This window comes from Apteryx mantelli, chromosome 15, assembly GCF_036417845.1.
Source record: "Apteryx mantelli isolate bAptMan1 chromosome 15, bAptMan1.hap1, whole genome shotgun sequence".
NCBI lineage: Eukaryota > Metazoa > Chordata > Aves > Apterygiformes > Apterygidae > Apteryx > Apteryx mantelli.
Genome location: NC_089992.1, coordinates 22,205,961 through 22,219,519, shown reverse-complemented (window position 1 = coordinate 22,219,519; position 13,559 = coordinate 22,205,961). Strand labels below are relative to the sequence as shown.

The 13,559-nt window shown below is 39.6% G+C and overlaps 1 protein-coding gene across 4 annotated transcripts in view; it reads left to right on the top strand.

Annotated features, from left to right (window-relative positions):
• The window catches only part of SCAPER (S-phase cyclin A associated protein in the ER), a 197,943-nt gene that overhangs the window by 162,520 nt on the left and 21,864 nt on the right, over window positions 1-13,559 (top strand). For 2 of the 4 annotated variants that reach the window (XM_067305181.1, XM_067305183.1), the window contains exons 28-29: window positions 9,677-9,914; window positions 13,000-13,149. In XM_067305181.1, the coding sequence (XP_067161282.1) occupies window positions 9,677-9,914; window positions 13,000-13,149 (388 nt within the window). Of the gene's footprint in view, window positions 1-7,103; window positions 7,470-9,676; window positions 9,915-12,999; window positions 13,150-13,559 lie in introns of those variants that run through there. The other 2 variants (XM_067305185.1, XM_067305184.1) reach the window with 2 other exon arrangements.

Genomic DNA, 13,559 nt, shown 5'->3' with positions numbered 1-13,559 from the left:
GGGGTGGGGGGAGATGAGCATGAGGTGTGCTTCTGCCTGGGTTTCTGCCAGCAAGTCTGGACTTCCATAATTTACAGCTCTAGGATAGCCTGACCAGGTGGAATGTGTTTTTTAAAGTCAAAGATTTCAAAGCTTCAGGGTCAACATACTAGAACCACCACCGTCAGACTGTCCTGGAGTTCAGGAGAAGACAGCACTGACAGAACTTTAAAATGAATTTCTGAAAGGGAAAAATGATGCTAGTGATGAAAAACAAGATTTAATAAAATATAAAATAAGGAACAAGGCTTCAGGTAAGAGCTGCTTCTGGTAACTCAGGGGCACAGGCACATGGAAAAAGCACTACTAGAAATATGAGCCCAGAGAGACTACCCAAACTTACTGAAATTTCCCTTTCTGAAAGCTGCCAACTTGGCATTTTACATTCCAGGGCAACACTGCCAAAAGTCAAATGCATACTAAAAGAATCACCCTTCTTTTAGTGGAATAATAGTTATGGCCACATGAGTGAATAATATAACATTTGGAATTTCTGAAGCTGGCATATGCTTCCAAAAATATTAGAGATCTTTGTACCTCAAAATAATATAGCACTGTGTAGGTGGTACTTTCAAGAAAATCTGTGCTTTGTAGCAGAGTCAGAATTTTGGAGGGTTGAGCATTTTTCTTCACAGCTGCACAAAAAAGTGTCTGATCTTAGTACCTGCATATAACAGCAATGCTTTTGATTTTAACCCAAGGTGCTGATTGTTCACGATTTACTGTGGTTCATTTGCGCATGAAAAGAAGCCAGAGGAATGAACTTGCAGATCTCAAAACTGTTGTCTTTCACCTTTAGATCAAGAGCTGTGGTGCAACTAATTAAAAAGGCAGTTTAAATTAAATGTCTTTCATCTCCTAAGCCCGTTCTCATTTGAGAAGTGAATGCAGAGTGTACTTCTGCCATGTTGCATAACTCCTTACTATTTGAGGTGATTTAAATAGAAAAAGGTGTTGCTGAACACGGATTAAGGTGGCCGAAATAGCAGAAATTTACTGAATTCTTAAATATGTCACAATACAGTAATACATGTTGTGTGATACATGATCTATAGCACAAAATGCAGCCTTTATTTGTGAGAAGTACAGATGCCTCTTACATTCATGGTAAATAGTGGGACAGCAAGACAACCTATTAAGAATCTGGTATTTCTGATTCTCCAGCTCAATTTATACATTCTTGAGCACCAAGCAAACATGCCATATTATACACCTCTGTACATCAGAGTAACTATCTAACCACTCTGATCTTAATTCATTTGAAGTTGTTTTACTGAGGAGGAAAAAAAAAAAAAAAAGTACCAGCAGTTCTCTGACTCTGTAGCATCAAAGGAAGTTTTGCCAAAAAAGGTATTAGTGTATTAGGCTCTCACCATTATTACAAGAGCAACATAAAATAATTGTAATGAAAATGACAGAATTTGCTATAAAGATCACAATAATTATTTTCCTTAGTGCATGTAGCTAACTTTCACTACTAATAATGAAAAGAAATACTGTTTTGTGTTAAACAAAGAGCAGATCAGAAGACAAAGCGTGAATGGACTATATGGTTGAATAATGAATATATGCCTATATTGGAAAAAAAGTTGAAGAGCAGTGGATCTGTGAAAATAGACATTAAATGCTGCCAAAGCTAAGGAAAACTGTTATAATTTGCTGGGAATGTTCCAGGTCACAAGTTTAATTTCCTTTAAAGTGGCCAATAGTGGATACCTAAAAAGTATTAAGAAAAGCCTAAGTTATACCTCCTCTAAAAAGTATTAAGAAAGGCCTAAGCCCCACCTCCCCCCAATATTTTCCCCGCCTCCAAGGATTTTTTTGGAGCTAAAAATTCTCATGTACAAAGAAGGTGTGTTTGTATCCTGTAGCTCTGGTGGGTCTTTCTCCCAGGAACTTTTCTAATTATTTTTTGAATGCATGTAAACTTGTGTGTGCAAAATATGTCTAAACCAAGCTCTAAATTGATACCCCATGTTTATTTGGACAGTTGTTTCATGGAAACTTTCCTTTATACGCTAGGCAGGGAAGAGATCTCAGTCAGGTGCCTGGGCTCCAGGTCTGCATCAAGAACTTCATGGCAGACTAACAGTCGTCCTCTTTCTTTTAAAAGTATTGTCCTTTCCTGTTCTTACTCTGTTTTCATTAAGATTCCCAGGTTGGATCAGTTGTAGGCAAGATGTCACAACGACATTGTTTAGTAGAGAATAGTCTCAAATGGTGTCGTATATGTATCTCAGCATGAAATGTTACATGAGGTGTATGACTGATCTACAGTAGCAGATAAAAATTAGAGACATTAAACTAAGATACATTTTTATTCCCATGGTAGACTTTTTAAAAAAAAAAAAAAGTCCAAAATCACACAGCTAGATGCAATAAAGGAAAATCTTGCTAATGTGGTAACATAAATTGAAGGATTCTCAATTTTAACATCATAAAAAGTTATTGAAATGAGGGAATCCATTCTGAACATATGTTATAAACATATCTTATTATAAGAGAGGCTTTTTTCTTTTCATTTATTGTCAAGGTCTTTAAAAAGATTTAACTTTAATATTGATCTTACCTTTCAAATGTTCATTTTTGGTACTGGCTAGTAAATGCTTGATGGATTCTTTTAATTTAAGGTTTGCTGTGGATGTGATACCATATTTTCCAAACACTCTCTAATATTTATAAAAGATTGTTTGTTGAAAACATTAACCATACGCAACTCCATGTGGACCTTATTTTGATTATTTTTATATTCTCATGTAAGAATCAGTGAGGGTGACTTGGGACCTGCTTTTCAAAGCCCCATCTTATGCTGTGTTGCATCCATTGCTAGCAAGGGAGGTGAGAGCTTGTTTCTCACTGATGAGTTTAAATATATATATATATATATATATATAATATATATATATATATAAAAGAGCTGAAAATAGGTCATTGTCTTTTATTGGATGTAGTAAGAAAACATAAAATGCACATGTGAACATCAAGCTCTCTCTATTTGCTGAGCAGAAGATGACACCTGACACAACTGACATTTGATACTAAGACTTGAAATTGTGGACTTGATAATACTTAGCTTTTTTTGCTCACCATTGAGGGTAACAGTAGGTGGAATTATTAACCTGGAATAAAGCAAATTATTAAATATACTTTTTACAGAATAACAATGGATATGGATATATAAACCTGTCTTGCAATTTGTGCCCAAATCCAGGTGCTTAACAGTGTTTGGGATGATAACCTTGTTTTCCAAAGGAGTTTTTTATTGTAACTAGGGGAGGTATAAGGCGTATTTGGGGGACTTGAATCCTGACCGTGCATGTGGAGCATCCTTGGCTTGTGAATACGAGGCAGAAAACAGTGAGCAGGCAGGGAACGCACAGAGCGGGTTCTGCCTTAACGGAGACGTTCCCCTGCTGCCCCAGCTTGCCCTTCCCTGCTCCTGAGCACGAGTAGGACACTAAATGAAACACTAAGAAAGTACACGGCGAGTCCTTCATCAGTACGGCGAGGATCTTGCTTGTGCTCACGGCTGTTTCTGTACAGCCTGGTGTTCATCAAATCCCTATCCCTTTTTCCTCTGTAAGTGCCTGGAAGCAGAATTTCTGTCCCAGAAGCGTAGTATCGCTCTGCAGAGGGCTGCTGCCAATGCCGCCTTTCGCCTGTGCCCGTTAGCAATGTCCGCTGACGCTTCCGCCAAAGCGTAGCGTATCGCCGCAGTGCTTCGTGCGCTGCCCCAGCCAGCGGGAGGTCAGGATGCGAGGTAAGGGTGAGCAGGACTCCCAGAGACAGGTGCAAAGTCGTGCGGGAACTCGGAGCAGAAGTGCCGGCAGCCGAGGGCTGAATTCCCGGCGGCAGCGTGGCGGAAGGCTGAACCGCCGAGGAAGAGGGCTCTTCGCCCTGGAGCAGTCCGGCAGGCTAGCAGTAACGCAGGCGCAGAGAGGAGAGCGCCTCGTGCGTGAGGATAACGTTGCCAGTAATAGTCCCTCAAGTGCTGGCGCTTCTCGGGACATCAGCTTTTAGAAAGCTCTGCCGTGGTCCTGCCGTAAGGGAGGGCTGCGCGCTGCCCCCTTAGTGCGCTGGGGAAGCGCGAAGGCAGGCGGCAGGCCGCCGAGCTGTGGCCCTTGCGCGTTATCTCAGAACGGTGCGGCCAGACATATAAATCTTTGTCAGCAGCTAAAGAAGTTGCGGATTACAAGCTACCGGGGCAGAATGCTGCAGTTATGTGGGGTTTGGTCCAGAAAACGGTGAATGTCCTGTCGCAGATGTGCGAGGAAGTGGGCTGGGCGGCTGCGGTTTATTGCCGTAATTAAGATAACGCCTGCTCTGGGTGGCGGGTCGGACGCACGTGGTCGGCTCGAATGCTGGGGTGCTGCTCACCACCAACGCAGAGCAGATCCAGCAAGGACTATGAACTAGCAAAAATTTACTCTTGAAATTACTAAAATGTTTCAAATCACCCATTTTACGCAGTGCTGTAGTTCCTAGCTTGATAATGTGAATTGTAACAAGGTCTGACAGGCACTAAATACTTATTTATACTTGTTTAATTATTATTTTCCATCTTTATTTTGACATCTTTTTCTAAATGAAATAATTTAGAAACAGAAATACAGATGGTAGTTTTTAAATCCTAATATTAAAAAATAATACAGATTATATTCTAAGCCTTTTGAAAACTTATGTTTCCATTTGGCTTTATGTTTTTAATCAAGAGTATGTATTTCAAATATACAAACATTATAATGTATACCCTTAAAGAGGCTTGTCTGCTTGTTAGCTCAGTCAGTTTTTAAAACAATATATTTTCAAATATAAATAGTTTGCTCATATCGACGCTTGCCGAAATTGTAGTTCTGTACTTGTTCTGCAGAGTATGCTGTTTCTCATCAAGCTGTAATAGAATTCCTGTTTATAATAAATAGTGGTGTATTTTAAGCAATGAAGTATCACTGGTTAATATCTTTCTATCCTGGGATTGATATATCCACATTTTCATATTTTTTTAACCTTTTTTGTAAGTCATCTGTACCAGTTCCTGAGACTCCTTTATGGCAGCATCTGATTATCATAGCAGCAGCCCCTAGTGAAGACTGCCTGCCTTTCAGTAAGCTTTTTTAAGAACCTGCAGCTTCTTTGACTATAATGTAAATATTCACCTGTTTTTCTGTGCTAATTACAGAGACAGAAATTCTGTAAATTTTGCTTCCCTTCAGCGTAGTTTCTTACTTGGCCGTCAGCCCCTGCCTGCTTGCCAGGTGCTGAATTGGAAAGACATCTTGGAGAATGCAGTGGTCTGAGGGTATAAACCGTACGTTCGTTTTCAGAGGCTTCATGGTGATAGCTGGTAACAATGAAGGTGAAATGTAAATACTGCAGTGCTAGTAAATACTGGGAAAAGATGCATGGAATTTGTATTTTCTGCCTTTTGCTCAAATTTGCTTATTTGCGGAATTCTTATCTTCTAGTAATTTGTTGCTCTGTTCGCTGACTTTAGAAATAAGGCAAATTTGTATTTTTACCTGCTCACTTCAGTTTGCTTGTTTGTTTTTACTTCCATCTGTGTCCTGACAGTTATCACTGAATTTTCACTGGGCCTATACTTGACTAAAAAGGTTTTGAAATCTGCTAAATGTATGAAATTCACTGTTTTACAAACTTGATCAAAATCACTCAAAGCAGCAGACATGAAGGTTCATGCTTTGTTTTCCCACATCTCATATACTTTTTTTTTCTTCTTTAAAGCCCACAAGCAGTATGAATAACGTCTTTTACCTTTTTATTGTAAATATTTAGGCTTAAAGTGGTTATAACTGACAGTTAAAAGCAACAGGAGCCAGTGGCCTGTTCATGTACAAATTAACTGTAATACAGGCAAAATCAAAAATAAACATTTCTAACAGTTCCTTCAGTTCCACAGTAGTTTTTTTACAAGCCAAACCTAGCAGACAGAATAACTTTTTTTTTTTTTTAACAGCTTTGTCCTGTGGCATAACTTTAGAATTCCTAGTCTTTTTTGTGAAAAAAATAATGCTTGCATTTTAAGTCAGTTTTGCATTTGACTTTTTTATATGTATTTTGATTAATTCGCTGCTCCAGAGCAGCACAAAACAGTAAAAGGATTTTATCCAGCTATATAAGCTTTTTCATATGGGACTGTTTAAAAGTAATGATGGAGTGAGAGCTGAAAGTAAGCTAACTTTAACCTGTGGTAAAATTGGTCAATCTTCTCATTGCATATAGTCACAAAAAATTGCTGTGAGGTATTGTATACAGTAATTAATTTGGGTTTATCATTTGATCATGAATATTTATTCTTCAACTGATAGTTTTTCTGTTGTATACTTTTGAAAAACCTAAGATAGAATTGAAATAAAGAAATACTAGTTGGCAGAAGGCGCTGTGCTATCACATGCGACTATGGAAATAACTATCGTAGTTACTTGAGAGTAGTTAAGTATAGTTAGCATATTTTGGCCACTGCATGTTGCAGAATAAATAACTGGGCATCAAAACCTATTTTTTAAGTGCTCAGGGGCCCACAGACACACGAAGCAAAGTCGCAGAAGTGCCCAGCGGTGGTCCGAGAGCTGTTAGCTCGCCCCGCGGCCGTGGCCCTCGGCGCGAGTGCCTCGCTGGCAGCCGGGCGAGCGCTCAGCAGGGACTGCAGCTACGCGCCAGGAATCCGCCTTGCACAAAGCTGGCAAGTTGGGGTGATGTTTCAGGAAGCGTCTCTCTGCCGACTCCCTTTAAACACACTCACTTAAAGACCGCAGAGCTTCAAAATGAAGATTTTGTGCTCAGAGTCCAGACATAGGAAAAGGAAAGTAATGTCATAAACTGTTGTGCAGCGTAGCCCCCCTCCAAAGTTAGAGCTCTAGCATTTTTTCCATTTCTTTTATTCTTTGCAGAGTGGATGTGAGGATTGTTGTGAATGTTGCAAACCACAGGCTGCATGTTTGTGGTTCTCTTTTTGCAGTAGGTAAATGGCATCAAATCATAATTGTAATCATTGTGTTTTTTTCTTTTGACTTGTTTTTCAAATATCATTATATATATTTTGAAAGATCTCTACACCAACAGCCTTGTGAAGCTGCCACAGCTAGGTTTGCGGCACGGTTTCTTCAAAAGATTCTTGGGAGTCCCAGCCGGTTCTTCAAGGCAGTCTGTATTAAACAGCCCCCCGTGCTGGAAGCTGTACAATAAACTCAGACACATTAGTCTCCAGCTCCGGGCAGGCCTCCGACTTGCCACGCTGGAATGGAAGCAATCCGGCGGCGAGTGACAGGAGCGGAGTCATCTGTAACGCAACAGCGGTGTCGCAAAATGGAAACCCTTACCTTGTATTTGTTCGTCCTGTATCTGAAAATGCGATTTCTGCTTTCAAAGATCTATGAAGCAATTACGCAGTCTTGTGGTTATTCTGCATAGCATAGCTATCCCTGAAATAGGACTGGACATTAAGTAGTTCTTGAGGTAGTGGCAGCAGATGCCGTACCTAAAGCTTTGTTTCAGTAACATTGGCTAATCACAGGCTGTAAACAGGAAGTACTTTAAAAGAAACGGTACCCGTAAACACTAATTACAGAAGAAAATCATTCCTTACATATGTGACCTTAACTGATAAAAAGCAAAAATGATTCATCTGAGTAACCGCTCTCTAAGTGTGAAGATGTGAAAGAAGAGTGATAAAAGCAGACGACATGCTCATACTGTAAATTGTCCACAGCCCAAACACTATTGTGTTGCTCTTTACTTGCACTCAGGGCAGACAGAGCCGAGCGAAGAGCCCGCGCCGCCTCTCAAGCAGGTGCAGAGGTACTTAAGAACCTGAGAGCTAAAATAATGTCCTTAAGCCTCCTGCGTCTCACCTCCTTCCCCTGCAGCGGATCAGCCTCCGCATGGCAGATGTGGAAGCTCGGTCCCCGCGCAGCTGCCGAGCGATGGTGCGGGAGCACAGCCGGGAGCGCGGGGGTGTCGCACAGCCCTGCCCACCAGCCTGCGGCTCTAAAGCCACCAGCTATCATCGGTGTATTTAGTGCCTGCTCCTGTTACCTTTCGAAAGAATTGTATTCACAAGATAACGCGTAAGGATACTAGCTTTGAAGTTTGCTGTTATAACTGTGAAGATGCTATTGCATATAACTGTTGTTTTCCGTTCTCTTTAAATATTTAAACTGTATTTGAAATTGGTACCAGGGTATTCTTTGGGATGTGAAAGATGCAGGTGTGTTGTTCCACTCTGCCTGTTTCTCTCTTTTTCTCTTTTGTCCAAGGAAGAAAGTTTTTCTGTTACAAGTAAAAATTCTCATTGATGCTGTCATTGGTGGGTGAGATGGTACTTTCTTATTGCCTTTTTTTGCTTCGCTAGAAAATGAGAAAATGACAGAACCAGATGATGTTAACCAAAGGCTGGTAGTGGCTCAGTTCATGGTTTCAGTTTGCACCACTGAAGACAAGGGTCTGTATCACAAAAAGCAGTGTTAGTCGTCCTACCTAGGATTTGTGTTGGAAACGCAAAGCAGTGATGTGAGGAGAGCAGTGCCATGTCCGTAGCAGTGAGGGATGCTCACTGTGCTTTACACGATGGCTTAGGATTAGAACACATAGGATGTAAAATTTGTTCAGTGATTTGTGTACTTTATTTTGTATTTGCCAGCCTACTACACGTTCATTCAGCTTTCCTAGTTCACCTCTAGAGTAGTCACAGCCTTACATTTTCTCTAGTAGTGACTGTCTTGTGTCATTTTCTAGATTATTAATAACGTGAAAAAACAGAAGCTGTGCAAATCATTGAGTGATTATGTTAAATGCTTTTGAAAGTTTCGATGTGAGAACAGAAGGAACATCCTGAGCTGTCTGTCTGTTCTCCCGAATACCCCAGACAATCAAAACCTTTCCTATATCCACTACTTTACTTGCCTCCCCCAAAGATCCCAAAGAAGTCTGGTTTCCGTTTGCGCAAGCTGTGCTCTTTTGCCTCAGTCATTTCATACTTACTTATGCTTTGCTACTGTACGGTTTTCCATAATAGCATCTGACCGAAATCAGAAATAGCATGTTTTTGTTAACTGCTCAACCCCTTCATTCTTAAATTCCTGCAGAACTATTTGATTAAGATCATCTGGTCGTAGTAACCTCCTCTGCTGCTTAGGTGGGCGATTTGTTGCAGTGCCTGCTGCCTGGCACGGAGGGCAAGAGGGGTCTCTCGGGCCTTCTCCCGCCTCCACTAGCTACTGCTTAAGGAGAGAAGGTTGGGTGGAGGCTGCTGAGCTGCAGGCAAGGCTTGCACGGAGCCCCGAAAAGTGCATCCAGGCCTCCGGCTTTAAAGCTGTTGAACTTCCGTGTGGTCTCGCGCTGGTATCATGAACCCATTTGGGAATCAAGTGTGTGTGGAGAGAGACATTTAAAATACAGCTACACTGCAATTAAAGAGAGCACAAGATGGTGCTTAGATTAGGGAAAGTATTTTGTGGAACTGTTGTGGTTTCGTGACACATTAGACGTCAGCTTTTTCCTTTTTAACTTTTCTTTCGCTTGGTTTCCCCCATTTGGCGTATCAGAAATCCTACCTCCCCATGCAAAGCATTCTCCCTGGATGCTCGTATCCTCTTTAGACGGTTTAATGTTTCTTTGACAGATCTTGGAACATATTTGACAATACGCGCCAGGATGCCACAGGGCTAACGGCCGTTCTTCAGTCTACAGATCTGGTGGGAGTCTTGCACATGCTCTACTGCGTCCTCTTCCATGGGACCATTTCCGATCCAAACACGGCGAGTCCCAAGGACAGCTACGCCGAGAGCACCATCCAGGTCGCCATTCAGAGTTTACGTTTCTTCAATAGTTTTGCTGTTCTTGATCTGCCTGCTTTTCAGGTAACCGCTCTTTTAAAACTCATGTTCAGAGGGAAAATTTTAATCATTGCATATGTTTTCTTGGGCTAAGTTTTGTCGTTTTTAAGGTCTTTGTTTAGGGAACTTTCATGGATTAAATGATGATTGGTTTTTTTCATGCATAAAATTGCAAATTATTGTTGTTTCCACTGTGTAACTGTGGCTAATGGAAGAGGTTTTTAACCAAAAGGTGAAAATTCAGAATATATGAAATGCTGAATATGCTCTATTACCTTTTCTATTGAAAAACACTCATTTTAAGCCTACTAATTTTTATATTTATTAAGTCCCCAAAATATAAAAAAATTCATCATCAATATCAAAAAGCAGTTTTCCTACTGTGAAAGGATTTATATTACAACCATGATTTGCATTCTTTGGTGCTTTCAGTGGCCGCTTACATTTAAGATTACACAACTGAAGCTGAAAATCACTTGATATCAACATTTTTCATTCAAGTACAATTTTGTTGACAAAATCTCTTTGGAAATTTAACTCTTCACATTTTTATTCACAAAAATTTCAAAAAGATTTTATAATATAAGAGTTTCATTTCTTCTTACATATTTTTGTGGAAAGAAATTCTTAGTGTAAGTGAATCATTTTGCCCTACTAAGAAAATATAAATACTAATATATTTCTCAGATAAATTGGCAAAGCTGTTGTTTTGTTAATATAAAACACCTGTCAAAAAGCATTGCTTTGCAAAACACTATTTAGCGACATCATTCTTGTACAATTCATCAAAATAGGTTTCTGTTTCATTTAATGTGTAATTTGTATATAAGTTGTACCACAGACTCCATCTGACATGCATTAAAGTCAGCAAGAACTTTGCATGAGTAAAAAATGTAGTATGTCTCCTTCAGTTGCTATTTCTTGACTTTGATTTTTAGGGTGTTTAGTATCTCTGATACAGCAGTGAGCGATCTGCATGTGGCAGCACTCATCTATGTAGTCAGCTGCAGGATGGAGGCCAGTCAGCGTTCGTGGGGCACAGGAACAATGTAGTTGTTGGAGTTGCACATGAAATAACTCTTAACATGCACAATTAACTCACTTTTCTTTCTGTAAGTCCAATGTTTCAGTGTAGCACTCTTCTACAGCATGCTCAGCAGCCCTTGGTTTTGGAACTGGATGCTTATTTGTTGATACAGATATTACACATGTACACCAAGGAGTAAGACTGGACTTGGAATAGTTGCAGCTTACAGACCAGGCAGGGAGACTATTGAAAACTGCCGCAGCTGAAGGGCTCTCCCACAATATCTCAAGAAACCACTATAAATTTGTAAAACATGTTAGCTTCCTCTTATGCTGTCTGTAATCATCGCTGTACCAACTACCATCATATCTGGGCATTTACAACCAACATGAAATCCCAGATCCCCTGGTCTAACTATGTGAGTTTGTTCTACATAAAATTGTGTAAGATAATAATTATTGCATAAAGTGTAGCAGACAACTAACCAGTGTGAATTAGTTCAGTTCATTGATACAGGTCTCCATTCAGTGAAGCATCTGTTTAACTGTCTTACTCAACTGTAGACACAATATTGTTTTTGATGTAGCCCCAGCAGCTACCTGTTTCATCATATTAATATGACTTGTTTCTGTAGTGTTAAAAAATCAACATATACCTGAGGCAGATTACCATCCATCCTGACCTTGTGGACTATAGCAGGCTACCAGAAAGCGGAGGGAAAAATGTGGTTTATATATGGCCTGATTATGATCTCTAAGGAATAGTTTTATCTTGTATTAGTAAGACTATAGAATAGGGGTTTTTTGATTAACAGAAGAGGTCTGATATTCTAGAGTTTGTATTAGCACAGATGGCTCATGGGTATATATTTCATTTAATTTGACAGTCTAAACAATTGAAAGATGGTAGTGAGAAACAACACAGGAGCCTGAACTGATATTAATTCTGGCTAAAAAGGAAGCATAGTTTCCTTGAAAAATTAGTTTAACTTTTATACACAAACTCAGGTGCCCTTTGACCTGTTGTTATCAGGGAAGGTTAAACACAGAGTGCCGGGTCGCAGTGTGTGGACAGCACTGATTAAATAAGGGCTGGACCTCGGAACGTGCCATTCACATGAGCTAAAGCAGTAAATGGTCACTGTAGCGTGTGTTAAATTTTGAAAGTATCCTAACTTACCAGAATTCTTGCATTTCAACATGGAAAGTATCCAGAGCTGAACCTGTTTTAATTGCCAAGGTTTGTACTTTTCCTGCCTAGATTTTGAGTACGCTAAAGCTAAACTGTACTAGTGTTTGGGATATAGGTATATGTGCTTAATGCAGACTGCAAGGTATAAAATCAAGAAAACAATGAAATGAAAGAGGTTTTCTCCAAGGCCTGCACTGCTGTTTCATTAGAGTTAGTAGACTGTCATGCTCCTTCCTTATGCTAAAGTTTTCCCCTTTGACCTTGTGTCGTTCTGTCTGTTTGACATGTTTATTAAATAGAGGCTGTAGGCTGCACAGATAAAATCTAATTCTGAATGTCCACATTACAGCAATTTGCCTACTTTTTAAAAATGTCCCAAAAAGCCTTGCAGCTGAGTGTTCTCTTCTTTTGGATGTTTCTAACTTTTTTCAATGTTTGAAAAGTTATTAGTTGTTATTAATCTTCTCCATTCAGAACATACAGGGTATTAATGAGAAATGTATTTTGCTGTTTTGCAAAAAATGATTTGTTCTCTTTTGCTTAATGCTAAAAAGTATTTTTAGCAATAAGTTTTCCCGAAACGTTATGCATGTCAAATGAAATGGTCAGCCTAATGCTATACTGAATGTCATCTAAGCAGAATCCAATTTTTTGTGTTCTTCTAAAATTTGAACTTATTTTCATTTCATGACTTTTAATATTATAATCCATTTTGTGCTAATAAGTTACTGAATGAAGTAAGAGAGCTGATTCTGACTTCCTCCAAAAAAGTCATTGTAACAACGAACATAACACTTGCCAAAAAAAAGTATGTATGATTGCTGTATGTGTGATTCATCTAATTCTTATAATATACTGCTAGGTTATAATTTCTGTTTGGGTTTTTTTCAGTCTATTGTGGGTGCTGAAGGACTGTCCCTTGCGTTCCGCCACATCGTCAGCTCCCTGCTGTGGTACTGCTCCCAGCATACCTGTGAAGGACTGCTACACGAAGTCATTATCTGTGTGGGCTATTTTACTGTAAACAACACGGATAATCAGGTAAGGCAAATGGAAAATGGGATCAGAAGTTATCATGAATGTACTTAGTCATGGATGCTGCAAAAAATGTAGTCAACATTGTTTTTGAAGCCTGTGGGGTTCCTTTTGAACACAAATACATGCATTTGCCAAATACAAGCTGAAGTTGCATCTTAACGCGAAAACACGTTTTACATCGCCATAAGCAAACTCTATATTTATATGCAGACAATGATGCTGACATTGTGTTGATCATAATTAGCCTTAATCATCACCAAGATAGACTTAGCAACTGATATTTTTTATTCCAGGTGAACTTCAGTACAGTTTGGTTAGATGGCTGTGGTAGCCAAGCAAACCCTTTTAAAGCCAGCTCAGGTAGCTTTTAAACTGTGTAGCAGTGTTCGGTGAGGGCATGTCCTCAGATGCCG